Source organism: Rousettus aegyptiacus, unplaced genomic scaffold (assembly GCF_014176215.1).
Source record: "Rousettus aegyptiacus isolate mRouAeg1 unplaced genomic scaffold, mRouAeg1.p scaffold_m13_p_4, whole genome shotgun sequence".
Lineage (NCBI taxonomy): Eukaryota > Metazoa > Chordata > Mammalia > Chiroptera > Pteropodidae > Rousettus > Rousettus aegyptiacus.
In genome coordinates, this window is record NW_023416307.1 from 81,941,897 (window position 1) to 81,961,636 (window position 19,740).

The following is a 19,740-nucleotide window of genomic DNA, read 5'->3' on the forward strand; positions in this document are numbered from 1 at the left end:
GGAAACACTATATACCATTGTTCTTAAAAATGTGTTTCTCTAATATTGCAGCTGGGAAGTTTTAAGATTTCTTCTGTCAAATATAAGATGGTGGTTGGAAGAATATGGCTTTGATGGATTTCGTTTTGATGGTGTTACATCTATGCTCTATCATCACCATGGAATGGGTAGGTGACCTGATTATTACATGTAACTAATGATTTTATGTTATTTTTTTACTGGTAGATTATAGCAAGTTTTGGGGTTCAGTTACAGAAGCTGTAGTGACTGTTATTGATGGCTTGATTTTTACCCATTCCATTGTATGTCTTTTCTTCATTTCTGATCCCTTTTTGGCAAGAAGTTAGGTATAAATACATTTTCTAAGTAAACAAAAGATAATTATTTTATATATATTTACTTAAAAATTTGCTGTTCTTAATATATAGCTTTCATCTAAAAATGTTTTTTTTAAGGAAGCCATTTATTGCAGCACCCTCAGGATGTGAACATGACAGCATTTTCAATGAAAAATAAATAGGAAAAATAAATCAGAACATTTCTGAATGTGTGGGTTCCTGCATATGAGACATTGAAGAAAATATGTATATATAAAATATAGTCAATTAAAATTAAATTGTAAATTAATTTGTAATTAAAAATATTGATCAGAGATCTTCAATATAAAAGTTGTACAAAGAAGTTGTACAGAATTCTAATTCCTCAGTAGATAACATGGCAAAAAATTATTTACCAGGAACAAGTAATCCAAAGAAAAAAAGGACTTTAGACTACAAATCTTGCAAAATGGCTGCCAGAGAAATGAGCTCTATTCAAAGTATGTTGCTATCTGTAAATCATGCAGCACAGTTATGGAGATGTCTCCATTAAATGTGCCTGGAAATGGAATTCAACCTGTAAAACATGACAGGTTTCATTAACTTCTTCCAGTTTGGAGAGAAGTTTATTTAGAGGATAAAAAAGGCAAGTGTGGCAAAATTCAAGAAAGATCCTCTTCTAGAATAAAACATCTATGTGCCCTTGCAGAACATCCCTCTGCTGAGAGCTAGGTATTTTCCAAGAAATTACAGAGTTGGAGAAATGAATTGAAATCTATGGATATGAGATATACTTTCTCTGAGTAGACAGCCCAAGAAATGATAGACATTCTGATTTAATATGTTTTCTTCCTTTGAAATGATGAGAAAAAAAAAACATACTGCAGAGAAGACATATTAGAAAAAAATATATTAAACAATTAACATTAAGACATAGAGTGTTTATAAAATTCAGTAACAAAGAGACATTTATTAGGTGGTGACTAGGAATTAAAATCAATTACCAGCATGTCTAAAAAAAACTAAAAATGACTGAATTCCTACTGCTCTATTGCCAACAGCAATATCTACAAAATTCTTAGAGAAATAAAGTATGGCTCAGGAAATTGATAGTTTGATAGCCATTGAGGTATAAATTTGAAAGACCTTGAGGAATATAGCTTCTGTAATTATACTTGAAATATCCTTCAGTGATGAAATCTAGCAATCTGAAAAAGCTGTGAGACAAAATAAAGAACTTTGATATAGGGAAATGGGAAAAAGGCAGGTGTTGAGCACTAATTTGATTTTATTAAAACAAGAGTAAACAACTGAAGGTATAAAAAGCAAATGGTTTTACCTCAGTAAGTGACCCTGAAATATACTATAAGCAACCAAAATTCGTAGTTGAGGGAAGAGGAGGTAAAAGGATATTAGAGAGTTTTAAATTTTATTTGTCATTATAGGAAATCCATATCGTATAAATTAAAGCACATATTTAAAATGATGTAAACATTACATCTCAATTTTATATTTTTCATACTTTACTTCAGAGAGATCTAATAGAAGCTAGCTAATATTAACATCTCTTAAAGTGACAAAAAAAATACCAAAAAGTTTCAATTTAGAATTCCCTTTGATATCATTGCATTTATTTTTCTGCATTAAATTCAGTTAGAAATAAATTACATTTTAAATCAAAGTGATTTTGTTCGCTTTTGTAAAACAAAAATTGAATTGAGAATTGTCTGAACTCTGAATGTTGATAAGGACTACTTTTTTAAGTTAGATTATATATTTGTTGATGGTAACATTATGTGCTATTCAGGCTAATTACACTTTACTTGCTATGATAACAAAACTGATATCAACAAACTAATTGGTGGGAGCATTTGTCAAGAGTTAAGACTTGTGTGTCAACATAATGCATCCATATTGATTTTCTGTTCTCTAGGTCAAGGCTTTTCAGGTGATTACCATGAATATTTTGGACTACACGTGGATGAAGATGCCTTGGTTTATCTCATGTTGGCAAATCATTTGATTCACACTTTGTATCCAGAGTCAATAACAATAGCTGAGGTAAAGTCATAATGATCTCTACCGTCTGATCCGCTTTAATATACAACATTTTGTCAGTATACAGTATTTAAATAGCTAATCTCATGTTGTCAGTAATTGTATAACTGAATTGTATCTTGACTACAATAAAGCTGCCTTGAATGGTTGGCAGATTATTTAGAATTCACTGTTTTCCTACTAAGTGGTAGTATACACTGATTACTTGTCATCATTCCTTTGTTAAAAAAGGAAATGCCAATGGTTAGAAAGTAAAATATCTTAATCAATGGACAGGGCCTTCTGCCATGAGACCTTGAGCAGAGAAAAAAGTCCATTTTTCTTGTGCTTCTATTTATTTGTTTGTTTGTTTGTTTGTTTGTTTATTCATTCTTTTCTGATTCAGTCATTAGAGATGGCATGGATCACTGCCTGTGAGCTTCTCTGAAGCCTTGGTCTGATGAGATTACCTTTCTTGTTTATGTTACTGCTCTCCGATTGCCAAATGTTCACTAGTTATTTATGATTACTGAAGGTTCATGATTAACTGTCCCAAAGCTGCACTGTAATGATATAATTTGGTATATGCATAATTGACAATTCCCCTCTTGGTGATAAATGTGATAAATTAAGAAGTTTGTTAAATGCTTATGCTAATTTCGATTTAATACTAAAATCCCTCTGGTTTTTTGAGTCCTCTGACTTGGAATTATTATTAATATAGAATTCATTATGTTAAAACTGTTCTATACAAATCTAGTGGTTGGCATTTAAAAATAATAAGACCACTGTTAAAGATTCAGAGTTAAGACATGTTTTCACATTATTGGCTTCTAGTTCATTGGAATGAAATGAAATAGTGATTGTCTCCATTATATGTCTCCTTTATATATGTAATAATACATGTTATATATTATAATAAATATAAATACATATATTTATTATTTGTATAGCCTTTTTTTATCCATCATTTCTCAAAACCCCAGCTCTCCAACTAGGTGGTATGACTTCCCTGTTTATCTCTGGATAGGGAACAGTTACTTTCTTTAGGCCTTTGCCTTGTAAATATTTTCTAGGAATAAAGCAATTAATCCTAAATTTATGGAATAAATCCTTATATAGAATTTTCAAAAACCCAACAATTATAATGCCATTTTGGTATCCAGGATCATTTTACATTCTTTACTTATTAAATTTGGTGATAGCTTATAAATCTTGCTAATACTTGTGCTAATAATTTATGCGCTATCTTTTAACATGAATCAGAGTGTGTTTTAAACTTCTTTTTTGTCTTTTATATTTTTTAATTCGATCTGTCAAGCATCAAAAATTTAATTATTTTGTCAATTATATTTATGGCAATTCAAAGCAGAGTTATTACATATGACAAATTACTATAAACAATGACAGTACAAATCAAAAGTGGGGAAAAAAAGAAGCAGTTATTTAATACATGAAACTTAAAATTGTTACATTTATCTTTTTGTTCATTTCAGGTAAAACAGTTTCATCATCTAGGGAGCTTTTCTCTGATTATCAGCGTTTCCACCAATGAAACTTTGAGACTTTAGCCTACCCTATATTACTTTGAAAAATTTTTTAAACAAGGTGTATCTTCAATTTATTCTACTTAAAATTGAAAACTACTTCAATTTCAATGCATCACTTCTCTGTCCAGTGGGAATCTTTTTAAAATGTGGAATTGATCCTCATGAACTTTTTTTTTTTGAGAAAGCAAGGTGGCGTAACAAAGTAATATAATTTTGCTTAAAGTCCTATAATGACAATTATTAAAATTGAAACCTTTTTTCCCCTAAGATGTGGCTACCACTCCACATGGTTATATTTCTTATATTGATTTTAAATATTTTTAAATTAAGGTGTTTTTTTTTCCTCTAGAATAGTCATAACTGCTCTTTAGATATTAAAGGACGAAAACTTCATTTGAAACATGATTATTTTAATTCCTTCACCTCAATAAGCCTCAGTTTCTGTCTATTCTGAATGAAGAAGATCCACTAGATAACCTCAGAGACCCTTTCCAAGTGAAACCGACTATACCAAAAACGATCTTGTTGCTTCATTCTTAATGTATTAACTCTTCATTTCACCAGAAATGAGCTAAGTGAGCTAAGTGCTCACAAAATACACTCCATGTCAGTGCTATATGCGGAGAGAACAGGTATAACAGATACATGCTACATGAATTTTTGTGTTTTACAAAAGTAGTAACTAATAAAAAAATGTTCACAGAGTAGCTTGAAAATCAGTCTAAGAAACTATGTTTTATCGATAGCAGTTTTACTATTTTGTGTCCTCTATATGATACCAAGGGAAAAAAATATATAATCGCATGAGATCAAAGTTGTCCTACACAAAATTTTATCTCATTTTGGGAAATGAGATATGCTATTACAATTTTAACTACTTTTACAATTAGGCTACCAAAATGCTTCAAAAATATATGCCCCTATTTATTGTTTTTATTTATTGGCCTGAATGTTACTTGTATTTAGTAAAAATTTAAGCTATATAAACTGATAATGCTGATATCTTTTGTTTAGGATGTATCAGGAATGCCAGCTCTGTGTTCTCCAATTTCCCAGGGAGGGTGCGGCTTTGACTATCGATTAGCCATGGCAATTCCAGATAAATGGATCCAGGTAAGATTTTCTGCAAATTTTTTTTTCCTATGTACATCATAAATTACGTTGATTGATTTCTTAGTTGTTATTATCAGTTGCGGATATTATAATTGAAGTACTAAAATCTCCCAGAAGTGTAGATTTTTGTAATAAGGTGCTTCTCAAACTCCTAAAAGTTCTAACTTAAAGTATTCATAGTTGTACTATTCAGACAGGAAAAATATGATTGATATAATGTTAGCTGTGTAGATGAAATTTTGCATTTTCAATGCACATACTTGAAATCGTTGTGGTGTTCTACATTTAAAACACATCAGAGCATACATTTCTTCTTGCAAATCATCAAATAATGTAGAAGTTACTCCTTAATTCCCAGTTCTTGCTTTATGCTATGGTTTTTCTTCAACATACTTGGATTCATCCACTTCTTCATTCAGTATTTAACCCATTTCCTATTTAGAAAAAAAAGTGCAGCTCCCTGCCAGTGTTAATTCTACATAAACACACTTTTTGAGGCTGAAGCAAATCTGAGTGGTTTTCAATGTGAAAATAAAATATAAAAACTGTTTTTGGAATTATTTATAAACAGAACTTGTCTGTAATCCTAATGTAACAGAAATGTATATGCCGATCAGTATTTAATCATTGTTTTTCATGTGGTAAATTTCAAAGCTCGGAACCACACAAAGCAGACATCTAGGATTTGACATTTTTAACAACCAAGGATTACTATATTTTGTAAATGGAATACCACTACCGAAAACAGAATGCTGTAACTAGAATGATGTCATTTTTTCCCGAAGACTATCAATATATTAGAGCGATACAAAAGTAATAATAAAAATGAGATTTCATGGCAAACTTTGGGGGTAAGGTTAGGACTGTAATCGGCGAGTTATCTCTGGATAAAGAACATAGCCACAAGTGCCAGTGGCAAGTATTCTCGGAGCAAACAGGAAATGGGTTAGAAGTTCTTACCATGTGTCAAATGCTAGGAGTGAATACTTGTACATAACACCTTGCACATCATTTCTATTACAATTGTATTAAATGTAATGAAAATTCCAAGTAGTTTGGAATGTATTTTGTTTTATTTAATGTTTGCCTACAGAACTAAAGTTATTATATAAACTTAGAATTGACATGCAATATTTTTGGTCAATTTCATAATCAGAGAATTAATATGTGTAGGAGTTAGATAGGTATCAAATAATCATAACTTTCTGATGAGGCCTTTAGAACAGGCATGAACTAGTCTCATGAGATAACAGAGGTAGAAGTGCATAACTTTGCACAGAAAAACCATAGAGCCTACTCTGAAAGAAGTGGTTATTGTGATCATCTCTTAATCATCTTTCCTGTATCCCTGGGCAATTTGTGTAATACACAGCTGTGACTTTAAACTTCTAACAACACAACTTCTGCTTCTTCATTTATAATGACTCCTCAAACATTGTTAACTCAAAAGTGAGTGTTTTATAGAGACAGTCTTAGAAATCAGACAAATGGGTATTCTAGCTATAATGCCTGGACAAGTCACTTTATATTTATTATTTTAAAAAATCTTATGGTCTTTAAGTTTCTCACCTTGGTTTAGGTTTTGTTATCCACCCACCATCACTTACAATTTTTAATTTTTCATGCAGACTTTTTCCCTAACAAGTACAAAATTTTACTTTTTTAATCTCCCGCTGAAAAGCCTTCACCAGCCTTTGAGCAGATTAAAGAATATTTAAAGGTGTGTACCAACCTAGAATTACTTCCCAATCAGTCATAGCTCACAATAGGATATTTTTCTTTTCCAAATAATATTGGCAGTTTATTTTTTTAGATCTTTAATATACTAAATATTTTAGTACTTTGTATGCCCAAGGCACTATACTAGGCGGTATATCATACAAGTGGAAAAATGTATTTTCATATGTTTAAGATATGATCATGCTATCTTCTTAGATTGCAAATTCTCGAAAAGCAGAAGTCATCTTCTGTTTTATGTAATTATTTAAAAATCTTTTTGTGTCACAGAAATGAGGGCTTTAGTTAATACGATTAGAGAGGGTTAAAGTCATATTTTTAAAAACTCAGTGATTTCCTTCAACTTTTGTAAGTTGTGAATTAAAAAATAATAATTCTATAAATGACTGTCATTCCCTCAAATGTCAATAAAACACACCAGAATATTAATTTAAACGTCATCTATACTCAGTGTACGTGACCTTCATTTTTATCTACCCATAGAGTCTGAGTTAGATTGGAATGCTAGATTCCATTTGTTTTTGTTGTCCTAAAGAAAATTATTTACTGCTCCTGCTTGTATGATTTCAAAATCAGTAGTTTGGCATATCATATTAGTTTAATCATTCACTGAACAAATATTTGCCATCTGAAATATACCAAATTTATTTTACATACTTTAATTTTATTTGATCATTTTTGTTTATAGCTACACCTGCATCCTTCTATCCCCAATCACTTCTTCACCCGTGTCAACCACTAATCGGAATTTCATTTCTATAATTTTATAATTCCAAGAATTTACATAAATGGAATCATACAGTGTGCAACCTTTCTGGATTGTCATATTTTAATCAGCAAAATTGTCTGGAGATTCATTCAGGTTGTTGCATGTATCACTAGTGTTTTCCATTTTACTACTGAATAGTATTCCATGATATGGTTATACCATAATTTGTTTAATCATTTGCTCATTAAAGACATCTGAATTGTTTTTAGGTTTGGGCTGTTATAAATGCTCATTTATTTTCATTATTCTAGGATAAGTGCCCAAAAGTACTGGATCATATAGTATTTGGGTGTTTAATTTTTTAAGAAACTGCCACATCATTTTCAGAATAGCTGTAATACTTTATGTTCTCACCAGCAATATTGGAGAGATCCAGTTTCTGCACCTCCTTGCACAATAGCACTGCTTTTGTCACTTTTTTTTGTTTTGTTTTAGTTATTCTTATAGGTGTGTAGTGATATCTCACTGTGGTTTTAATTTGCATTTCCTTATTGGCTTATAATGGTGAACATCTTTTCATGTACTTTCTGTGTATTCTCTTTGGTGAAATGTCTATTCTAGTTTGACCAGTTTCTAATCGGATCATTTGTTTACTGTGAAATTTGGAGACTTCTTTATATATTCTAGGTTCAACTCTTTTGTTAGATTTGTGGTTGACAAATATTCTGTCCCAAACTGTTTGCTTGTCTTTTCATCCTCTTCCCATGTGCTTTCACAGAGCAAAAGTTCTTTGTTTTAAATTTGAAGAAGGCCAATTCATCTTTTTTTTTTCTTTTTTCTTTTAGAGCTCTCTCAGTGTCAAGTCCAAGAATTCTCTGACTTTCCTATGTTTCTATTAAATATTTTATAGTTTTATATTTAAGTCCATCATACATTTCAAGTTAAATTTTGTACCATGTGTAAGACTTAATCAAGGCTCTTCCCCCTGCCACCCCCATGGATATCCAGCTCTTTCAGCATAATTTGTTAAAAAGTCTATCTAACTTTTATTGAATTATTTTGGTACATTTGTCAAAAATTAATTAGGTACATTTGTATAGGTCTATACATTAGTACCAAATTGTTGCTGTATCTAATTACTATAAATTTAGTGATTTAAAACAATACAACTTTCCTATTATATAGTTCTTACAATTCAACATAGGTCACAAATATGAAATGCATCTTAATAGGCTAAAATCTAGGCTACATTTCTTCTAGATGCTCTAGTTTCCTTGACTTTTCTAGCCTCTAAAAGCCACATATATTTTTGGCTCATGGCTTCTTTTTTCATCCTCAAAGCCATCAAGGTATAGCATCTTCACATCCCCCTCTTACTCTGACCATTCATATCTCTTTTTTAGAAAGATCCCTGTAATTACATTGGTTTTTGCAGATTCCGAGCATTAGGATATGAGAGTCTATGGGTGGCCATTTTTCTGCCTAACACAGTCTGTTCTCTGGAGGCCAGTGATTCATAAAATAATTATGGGGTATGGCTAAGCATGTCTGAATTACACAGGGGGAAAAATGTTAGCAAAAGAAGATAAAAGCAGGCCTGAACCCAATTTTTGGTACCAAGATCTGCATTAGTTTTCTATTGCTGCATAACAAATTACTACAACTTAAAAACATTATTCAGTTCTTATCTCATAGTTTCTTCAGAGGACATCCATATTCAAGGTCTCACCTACACTCTAGGTATAGGATTACACAAAGGTGTGACTATAAGCGAGCAAGACTTGTGGGAACATCCTAGAATTCTGTCTATCACAGAGTACAGTGTACATTTTGAATGGAGAAATGAGCCCACACAAAAAGAGTATGTTGAGTAAAAGAGAAGAGGCTATTTTGAGGATATAACTTTAAGGAGCACCAGCTTTTATAGGCTAAGCAGAGGGAAAGACTTTGTAGAGTGCCTAAAGTGATGAGAAAACAAAACAAACCATCAAGAGTTTCACAGTGGTAGACTAGATAATTATTTCGTAAAAATTGGTCTCTAAACTTTGAAATAATAGTTGTTTTTTTAATGATCATTTTTAAAAAATGGAACACAACATTATTCCTGCTAATTACTTTTAATTCAACCTAAACATGTAGCGGGTATATCTGTGCCTTGTAAAAGTTATGGGAAGTTATATTACATAACAACTTTTCTGTAGATTTTAATCAAGAGTAGCAGTCATTACAAGGGAAAAAAATTTGCAAAAATTCTAACATACACAACAGTAAAAATACTTCTGTGCGCACACACACTACACCACTGTCATTTGGACAGTTTGCTTAACAGCTGTGATTTCAGTAGAAGTTGAAACAGTAATCTAGGTGTCTTTGCTATATGGGAGCACTTGTATTTGCATGTCAAATAATTTGGATTGATATAATGTATCCCTCAGGTTAGGATTTAATGTAAGAATGATAATGGTTTATGCAAATTATTTTCTCTCTTGCATCTAGCTACTTAAAGAGTTTAAAGATGAAGATTGGAATATGGGCAATATAGTGCACACACTCACAAACAGACGCTACCTTGAAAAGTGCATTGCTTATGCAGAGAGTCATGATCAGGTAAATCAATATGATTGTAAATTCATATTTCTATGTTTGTATTAAAATATCTAAAAACAAATTTCTATAATTTAATAGTTAATATAACATATCCATCTATATCAATGTGAAATTTACTTATACTTGAATAACATTTTAAAATTATTTTATAGATCTAGAGATTCCAGCTTCAAAGTGCAGTGCCATTTTTATCCTTCCAAACTAATTAAAAGGTTGTAAATAACAGTTGCAAGTGTTATCTTACCTGTTTTTCTTGGTTGTGATGAAGTATTGGTTCTGTCCAGGTTCATTTTAATTCCCATTTTAGGTTTCCTTCTAGAGGTTGCTTTTATGCCTTGGACAGGCTTTTCATCTTTTTTACTCAGTCACTAAAATCTGCTGCTAATTGATTACTATCCCCTCAGATTCAGTCCATCTTCTCTAATGCAGTCTGAGGTAGTTTCCAAAGTGGAAAGCTTATTTTGTCAACCTGGATCTTTTGAGTGAAGCCTGTCATTGAATCAGGGCCATGCATATCATGGCCTGAGACAAAGAAGTTTCTACCTTCATTTTCTGTTCAACTCCCTAAGCATTCTGTTCTTTAATACTGTAAAATTCTCATCCATTCCTGAATAGGTCACCCGCATTCCAATCTTGTACTTTCCCTCACATACCTACTAATGCCTGTTTCACCTAGGAAGCTCCTATAAAAGACCTAGTGCTCTGGCTCAGATATCATATTCTCCCTGAAGCCTTAGTCTAGTTGTGTAGGGTAAGAATAGTTGTTCCATTCTCTGTGCTCTCATGTTTTAGGCAGAAAATTTGTTTTTATATTTTTGTATTTTCAGTACTGTGACTACTCCTACTAGGAACTCAGTGAACATAAATAAATGGGGGGAAAGGTCAGTTAGTTAAAGCTATATTAATCCTCAGAAAAATACACAACATAAAATGTGATTTTTATACATTAAAAACGAGAGTAAAAAGTTTTGAATTATATGCAATATATGTACTAAGAAAATTGAAGCTCTGACAATAAGTTTTCTATTATTTCAGCAGAAATTAACCATTTAAGGTAAACGAGTGGTTTTTCAGGTGTGTCCTCTATTAAGAAAGTGTAAGTAGATGAGAAGTAAGCTATTAAGGCCCATGGGCCAAATTCTGCCTGTTTTCTGTTTTTGTAAATTGGAACACAGCCATGTTCATTCATTTTCATCTTGTGTATGGATGTTTTGAGCCATAATGGCAGATTTAAGTAGTTGATACAAAGAATGTGTCACAGAATGCCTAAAGTATGTACTATTTGGTCTTTATAGAAAGTTTGCTAACTCATAAACTGGACATTTTCTAAATTTTGTATTTTCCAAATTGGGTCGCTGCTGACTTTTTCAAATTAAATTAGCCATAGACCACATCATATAAATATTTAAAAAAATATTATATATAACAAAAAAGAAATAAATAATATTAATTTTAAGGACGGGGGAACCACTCACCAAGCACATAACAATATGAAAACTAAAATACATACATAAATTATATCTTTCTACTGAAAACTCTTAGCAGTTGTAGCGCATTTTGAGCTTTCAGTACATGCTAATTTTATATGAATGAATGGAATAATAAATGAGTGTAATAAACAAATTTTAGATTAAACTGCTAGATTACTTTCATAATTTTCTTCTCAAATATACAGAAGCATTATAGATTTACCAAGAATTATTTCATACTTTAAAGATTTAGGAAATTCTGTCTTGTATTACAAATTGTCAGAAATGTACAGAAAGATGCAAGTTGCCTAGTTCTTTCTAAAAGCAAATATACAAATCTGATAAAAATTATAAATCTGTATATTTATAAAATGAATAATATAGAAACATATACATCATAGCAAAAATCCAAGAAAAGTTATCAAAATGATTTTACGACAGAATCAGAGATTATAGTAGTAAAAATATAATTAAAGAATTCAAAACAAGTAGAAAAGACAAATTGTTTAAGAAATAGTGCTGTCTAATACAATTTAGCAAATATATTTATATCTTATATGCATTGTTTTCAAATGTTTTTTAGCAGTGTAGCCCATTTCCAAACTAAGCTTATATAAACTCTAAGTTATATGTCAGATTGAAGCTGCACTTTATTAGTACATATATTAGTTTGCTAAGACTTTAATAACAAAATACCACAGACAGGGTGTATTTCTTATAGCTCTGGAGGCTGAAAAGCATAAGATCAAGGGATCAGCAGGTTTAGTTTTTCCTGAGGCCTCTCTCCGGGGCTTGCAGTTGGCCATCTTCTCTCTGTGTCCTTATGTGTTCTTTTTCTGTGTACCTTCAACCCTAGTGTCTTTTCCTCTTTATATAAGACACTATTCATGAGGTTAGGACCCTATCCTATGACCTCATTTAACCTTGATTGCCTCTTTAAAGGCTCTGTTTCCAAATATAGTCACATTATCAGTTAAGACTTCAACATGAATTGGAGCGTGGAGCACAATTCAGTACAAAATAGTACACCTCTTTTTTTGTATGTTTAGAGTTAAAATATTACCTAAAAGTTAGAGAACAAAGACATTGCTTTGATAAAGTTAAAAAAAAAAACATGAGCTCATGTAATACAGATAACAGTTAGCATCTAATCAAACACAAAATTCTTGTGGCAAGAACCATATTCTTAGTCAATTCTTTCTTGGCCCTCGAAACGAAGGACAAGTCCCACAGCTGAGTAGATTTTCTCATAACAGTATTTTAAACACAAGTCATTTTAATCAAAATAGATTAGAGATTATAACAGATTTGTAAGTAAAATGTTTTTTCTGAAAATGAAAATAATCGCAATGGGTAATGAGATCATAGTTTAATCTCTATTATATATTTCACTATGTGTGTGTGTGTGTGTGTGTGTGTGTGTGTGTGGTGTGTATGTGTATTTCCAATGAAGAACACTTTGTATTAGCAGTTTTTATCCATGAATAATGCAGATTAAGAGGCCTCTCTTCTCCTACTCAGGGTGTTTCTGAGTTGCCTGCCCCATTTATGAATATTATATTTTTATGTGAAACAAACACATTTTAGATTAAATGGCAAACACAATGAGAAGCAATATTTATGTTTTAAGAAAAAGTCATCAAGCCTTGCTGAAGGGGAGGAGAGTCTATTTTAATATATTTATATACATATTATATATAAATACCTATACATATATAAGTGCATATAAATATATATATACATATAAATATTTTTAGATACTCTTACATTCTTTTAAAACAAATAAATTCATGGTATGCAAAGTATTTTAACAATCCATGTAGTATTCTTAACATTATAATAAATATTTATTACAATTTCAAAAAATTTGAAGCATCATTTCAGGTATAACAAATAGTTAAGAAACTTATGAGATTTTCACCAAGCTCTTTTAAAAATAAAAATCAGTCATGAAAACAGAGGTGTTGATATTTAACTTGGTTTACCAGCTCACCTTCAGCAAAGAAAGTAATTATTGGGAAACACATGAAATTAGTACTGTTTCACACACTTCTTCACCATTGTTTTCTATCATTTGTAACCACGTGTTATTTTAGTGTAAATCACAGCTATGTAGTACCTACTCTTTGCATTTGTCTCAATGACTTTTATTTCTATAGGCACTCGTTGGGGATAAGACACTGGCATTTTGGTTGATGGATGCTGAGATGTATACCAACATGAGTGTTCTGTCCCCTTTTACTCCGGTTATTGATCGTGGAATACAGCTTCATAAAATGATTCGACTCATTACTCATGCACTTGGTGGAGAAGGCTACCTCAATTTCATGGGTAAGTATGAATTTAACACATATACAATCTATGTTTAAAATGTTAACTAATATTACATATGCATACATCATGTAGAATATTTTGATTTGGTTGTTTAGGTTTAAAATAGAAAATTACAACTTTATGTTTTTAATATGCCATCATGTGTTAACTGCAAAAATTAAATTACTCTCAGATTGTTATACTAATACATAGATGATGCAAAAGTAGTCTATTAGCTGTTATTTTATTTTACTCAAAATTGTTGACAAATGTAGAGAACTATTTTTAAAATTTTAAATTATTATTATGAATTTAATTATCCTAAGTTTATTATTATAGTATTTGCACATTAAACATATGAAAGAGGTAATTGTTATGCCATAGCATACTATGCTAATATTATTGCTTTTCTTTGAGATAATTGTACATCAGTATATTTGTATTATAAATGTGAAAGCCATTGCCCAGGATGTTGTGATGGGTAAAGAATTGTTTATTTTAAAAAATAGAAATCAACTAATACTGTTTTCTGTTCTATTTGATTAACAATGACCATTTGAACATTCAAGTTGTAGGAGATTTTGCCAGCTTTTAAGCTAGAGAGACAGAAAGACTGGTAAATGTATAGGGGAGGCTGACTTACTTTTCTACAGCAAAAGCTTTAGTACTTCAGATTAATTCATTTCCTTCTGGCAGTTTTTATAAGGAATCACATATTGGATTTTTAAAAGCTTCTAAAATTTTTTAAAAGCGTCTAGCTTGAGGTTAGAAAGCCAAGCCCAACAAACTGTACGCTGAATTTCACCTGCATGACTGACTATACCTTCAAGTGCCTTCCTCTTCTCTCAGAATCATCAAAATTTAATATTCCTAACCTGCTAGGAAGTACGCTTCCTGACCTGAGAGGCTGCACCATGCCAGCCAAACCCAGGCCAAATTTCCTGAGCAGACTTAGCGTATGTTCTAACTATAAGTGAAATCAGCCTCAGTTCCTTAAAAACTCTTCCCTATCTCAATGAGCATCGCTCACAAATATGGCCATTCCAGTAAGGCCTTAGTTGTACAATCATTTTATTTAATTATATTCTGATAAAAAAGGGAGAGTCTATGAACCTATACTGATAATTATGTTGCCATGTAAAGTAAGGAGAACAGGGAGGTTAATGAGAGATTTTTAAATGCTTTATTTAATTTACAGAAGTGGAGTTTATTAAGTTATTACAGTCTATAGATAGCTTAAGGAAAAAAAGAAGGGGCTGCCTTCAATGCTTAGAAACTAAAGCAATTTCCCCAAGAAACAAAATAAAATAAGACTTCTGAGTTAATGCAGTCAGTCCTGTATAATTAATTCTTGAAGCCTACTACATCTGAAAGTTCTAGAAATCCTGACAGTCTATTGCTTTAGTCTGGAAGTTGTGAAAAATGATTAAATATACAACTACCCTGATAAACTTAAAACTCAGAACTCTAAACCAAAGAGTCAAGAGTGTCAATAGTTTGAAGTACCTAATACACTCCTTTTCTTGAGACTGTCCTTTTTTTGTTGAAGACAGTCCTAGCCTGTAGCATATAATAGAGGCTCCAAGCAAGCATCAGAGTAAAACAAAACTATTTTCAGATGACAGACTTAATGGCCATAGTTACTTTAATATTGATAACTTTCATTTAAGGAAGGTCTGATGAAAGTTCATAATGAGAACTATTTCCTAAGTCTTGGTCATTATTTTCCCTGGGGATATAAACAGATCATGGGCAGCTAGGGTATTGACAGTTCTCCAGGAACTTCATAAACCTCGTGAAATATTTATATTACTATCACATTAACTGTATATTCAACCTAGGGCAGGTTGACCATCTGTTTTGGAAACTCTTCCCATGGAACTTTTATTAGTAACACAATCGATAAACATTTCTTGCATCTCTTTCTATAAGGTCTATAAATTGACCGTATTTGTGGTATCACATATAATTTTGAGGTTATTCTTTGATATAGGACTCAGAGATTTTTTGAAGTTTTATTCTACCTTTTGTCCTTGAAACAAATGGCTTCTAAATGTTTAACTCCAACATAGCATCTTTTTTTAAAAAAAAAATTCTTCTATAGTAGTTTCTTACATAAATCTTGCATTTCTCTACAAACTTTGAAATTAAATATCTCCAAATGGCTCTGATTTCTGCTTATTGATGTTTTATGAAATTTTATATTTCTTCATGAGCTATCATGACTTTAAATATATGTGTATTTTAAATATATATTACATATATATATTTTTTTCATTTTCTGATCATGTCACTATTCTGCTTAATGGCTTCAATGATTACAGTGTTCTCCAGCTGACCTATAAGCCTGAATAGTCCCCCCATGAGTCTTACTGTTAATCACTCTGCTCCAGCCAAGCAAGCCTTCTTTCAGTTCATTGAATGTACCAACCTCCTTCTACTCTGAACTCTGTACATTTTGTTATTCTCCCTCCTGGAATTGTCCCACTCAAATACTCCCTCACTTACCTTATCAAATCCTTTATCTAAAAGTCCACTTCCTTAGGGAGGCCTTTCCTAAAGCCTCGAACTGTGCTGGTTTTCCTAGTGTATATTTTTATAGTACTGTATATTTACCTACCATAGCACTTTACAAAATTACATTTGAAAAACTATTAAATGGATGATTCCCTTGATAAAATTAAAACTCAGTGAAAATAGAGGTCATCTGTATCTTATTTACTATTATATCTCCAGGAACTAGTCGCAACTAGCACAATAACATATAGCATATCACAAGACTTTCACATTTTTCTGAAAAAAGATATCAAATTTATATATATATATATATATATAATATATATACACATATATATAATTTTTCAAATGGCATATAAAAATTGATATTTTAAAAGATCAATTTAAGAAATTCTTCAAATGAGGAGCAACCTGTTTATTTACTCATGTTTTAGGCAGTTTTAAACTTTGTTAGCCTTCTGGAATTTTAATTTCATTTCACTCTAGTAGAGAAAGAGTTAAAAGAAGTAATAAAATAGCACATATTTGTTGTTTTTTAAATAAACTATGTTTATATAGATTTGTTAGGCATTTAAATATGTGTTCTATTATCAAAAATCATAAAGTTAATAGGTTTTCTCAGAATAAAAACAGTTTGGCTGATTTGTTTTGTTCGTTTTTGTTTTATATACTCCTAGTTTGGAGTTTCAAAGAAATTATTTAAAAGAAGAACATTTGCTATTATTTCATTTTTATTTGCTAGGTTATTTTAATTGGTAATGAAAATATATATATATTTACTCTTCTCTCATAATCATTATGAAAGAATTAAATAGAGAAGAAGGAAGCAGGGATGGCTAAATTATTTTTATATTTTTATATCACCGATCATTAGAATTTATTTATATTGACATAGCATTATACTTTGTCTTAGTTCAAAAGAAACTGGCGCGAAAGTTAGAAGAGTACTAAAGTATGCTAGGTAGATGTTCCCAGTCCCATTTTGCTAAAATTTCAACTAGGAGAGGCAAAGGGACATGGCTAACTTTGCACAACTAGAAAATGACAGCAGCTGGCTGGTTGTCTTTTTCTTCTGACTTCCAACTTTGAGAAATTAGACAAAAATTATTCTTAGATCAATATGTAAGTTAGCCACCAAAATATAACTAAGGAATATCTTTTAGGGAAAATGTAGAGCATAGTGGTTAAGAAAACTGAGTGGGAATCTAAGCTTTCTAGTTATATGACTGAGGGGCAAGATGACTCATTATTTGTACCTTCGTGTGCTCAGTGGTAAAATGAAGTAATGCCTGCCTCAGAGGGTTGTTTTGAAGGTGAAAGGATTAATACATACATAATACTCAAACTGTTGCTAGGCACATAGCTTATAGTTAACTTTTATTTAAATATGTTTAATTTTAAATTAAATTTATTATTACTATCTTAATACTATTTATTACTATTACTATATTTAATACTATTAGTTATTCTACTACATATGTGGTTTCTGAATGCTGACTTTCCAATCCCATCTAAGAGTGTTTCTTTAGAATCTTGACTGATAGTGCATTGTTTAACATAAAAGTTTCTTGAAATTTTTAATTTAGTTCCACTTAAAAATATGAGAAAGGTAATAACTATATGTTAAAAATCAAATGACATTTTCCCAGTTTATATTACGTGGTAAATTAAGTAATTTCTTTAGTCTCAGTACAAGTAAATATTATTTTGTGTGTGTGTCTAATTCATAGTGATATTTGCTGAATATTGCTGTGAAAACACCTTACTTATCTTTCATGTATGAGTAGGTCTGAGATTTGCCTCAACTAGTTTTCATTTCTAGGATGAGCCAATATCACATTGATCAGTTAGCTTTATTATGTATTATATGGTGTCTGTGCATGAATCTGTGTGACCACTGGATAAACCTTAATATGTTTTTCTGGCATACCTGTGCACAGAATTGAGAGAGAAAGAGAAGACAGATTGACTTAAGGCAAGTTTAATTTAAAAAGTTAGTGAATTTGAGATATGTGTTAATTTAAATTATAAATTTAATAAATACATAACATGTTCCAGAATGTGTTTTAACACAATCTATAAAATTCCTTCATGCTTCAGACGTTTATATATATCTAGTATGTACCAGGTATTGCTAAGTGGTGGATATTCTAAGGTGAAAATAGTTATTGTCCTCAAGCTCTCAAAACCCAAAAAGAAGTACAGACAAGTAAGCAGACAAGTATCTTTATATTACTGCATGCACTAGATGCAGTGAAAGGAGATCAGCAGAGAATGTCATGTCAGTATGTAGAAACTGGGTTAGGAGACTGTTGGTGAAAATTATGAGCTGTTTCAGCCAGTCAAACTCAGAATAAAAGGCACGAGAAAGCCATGCAACGAAATCAGTAAAAGTTTAAGTAGGAGCAGGACTGAAGCAGTGGAGTGAGATTAAAGTCAGTTGGGAATATTAAGCTTCAAATATTAAACCTGAAAAAAACTGGGGCCTAAGGAAATCAATTTAGAGATCATCCATTGATTGGCAAGTTTAATGAAAAATGTGGTTTTCAGTCACTTTAAAATATCATGATCTCTTCAATAAGAAAGACCTAATATTGATGCTTAAATGGCCTTATGGGTTTTTTCCCCTCTATTAATAATGTACCTACCTGAAAGGATACAGATGTGTTATTGTTGATAATCTATATGGATATGTCCTTGCAACTTTTTATAACCATTGGTTGTTTTAAGAATGTTTAATTAGTGGCTAAAAATAAATATAAAATAAAAAACATCTGCTTTACACATAGAATGATCTCAATGAACATATATTAATTGCATGTAGATAAACTGCTAAAGCAATTCAAAGAAGAAGAAAATGAAGATAGGAGCATAGTTTGCCCAGTTTTCTGGTGATTATCTGGCTATCATGCTAGTGCTACCTTTTCCTAGTCCAGTCAGCTGAGGCAGATGGAGTGAATACATAGCCTCATCTTGTGATTCCTCAGGAACTGCTCCAAAGAGATGTGGTTAGGCAGGCAGATGGTGACTATGTGCAGCGATCATAATACTAGGTAGAAACACCAATACTGATACTGGGGTTTCATTCTGTATAATACCAAAATAAAGGTACCGAATAGTATTTTTTTTTTTTAATTGAAGACTGCTTGGAATTAAAAAAAAAAAAAAAAGACACTAAATATGTAATTCATTTAAAATATAAGCATATAAAATATTTTTATATGTTTTAAATATTTTACTTGATATTGTAAAATATCAAGTAAAGTATAAACTAAAACTTAAGTATTAAGCACATATTTTCCTGATTTAAAATATGACAAAGTAGAATGTAATTTTAAGAATCAGCTATCCAAACAGAATGATGAAAATTT

The 19,740-nt window shown here is 31.1% G+C and overlaps 1 protein-coding gene across 1 annotated transcript in view; it reads left to right on the forward strand.

Moving 5' to 3' along the window:
* Positions 1-19,740, forward strand: part of GBE1 (1,4-alpha-glucan branching enzyme 1) — a 235,075-nt gene that overhangs the window by 158,723 nt on the left and 56,612 nt on the right. Inside the window, exons 8-12 of the mRNA XM_016143897.2 lie at positions 52-167; positions 2,251-2,378; positions 4,919-5,017; positions 9,960-10,070; positions 13,699-13,870. Coding sequence (XP_015999383.1) covers positions 52-167; positions 2,251-2,378; positions 4,919-5,017; positions 9,960-10,070; positions 13,699-13,870 — 626 coding nt within the window. The remainder of the gene's footprint in view (positions 1-51; positions 168-2,250; positions 2,379-4,918; positions 5,018-9,959; positions 10,071-13,698; positions 13,871-19,740) is intronic.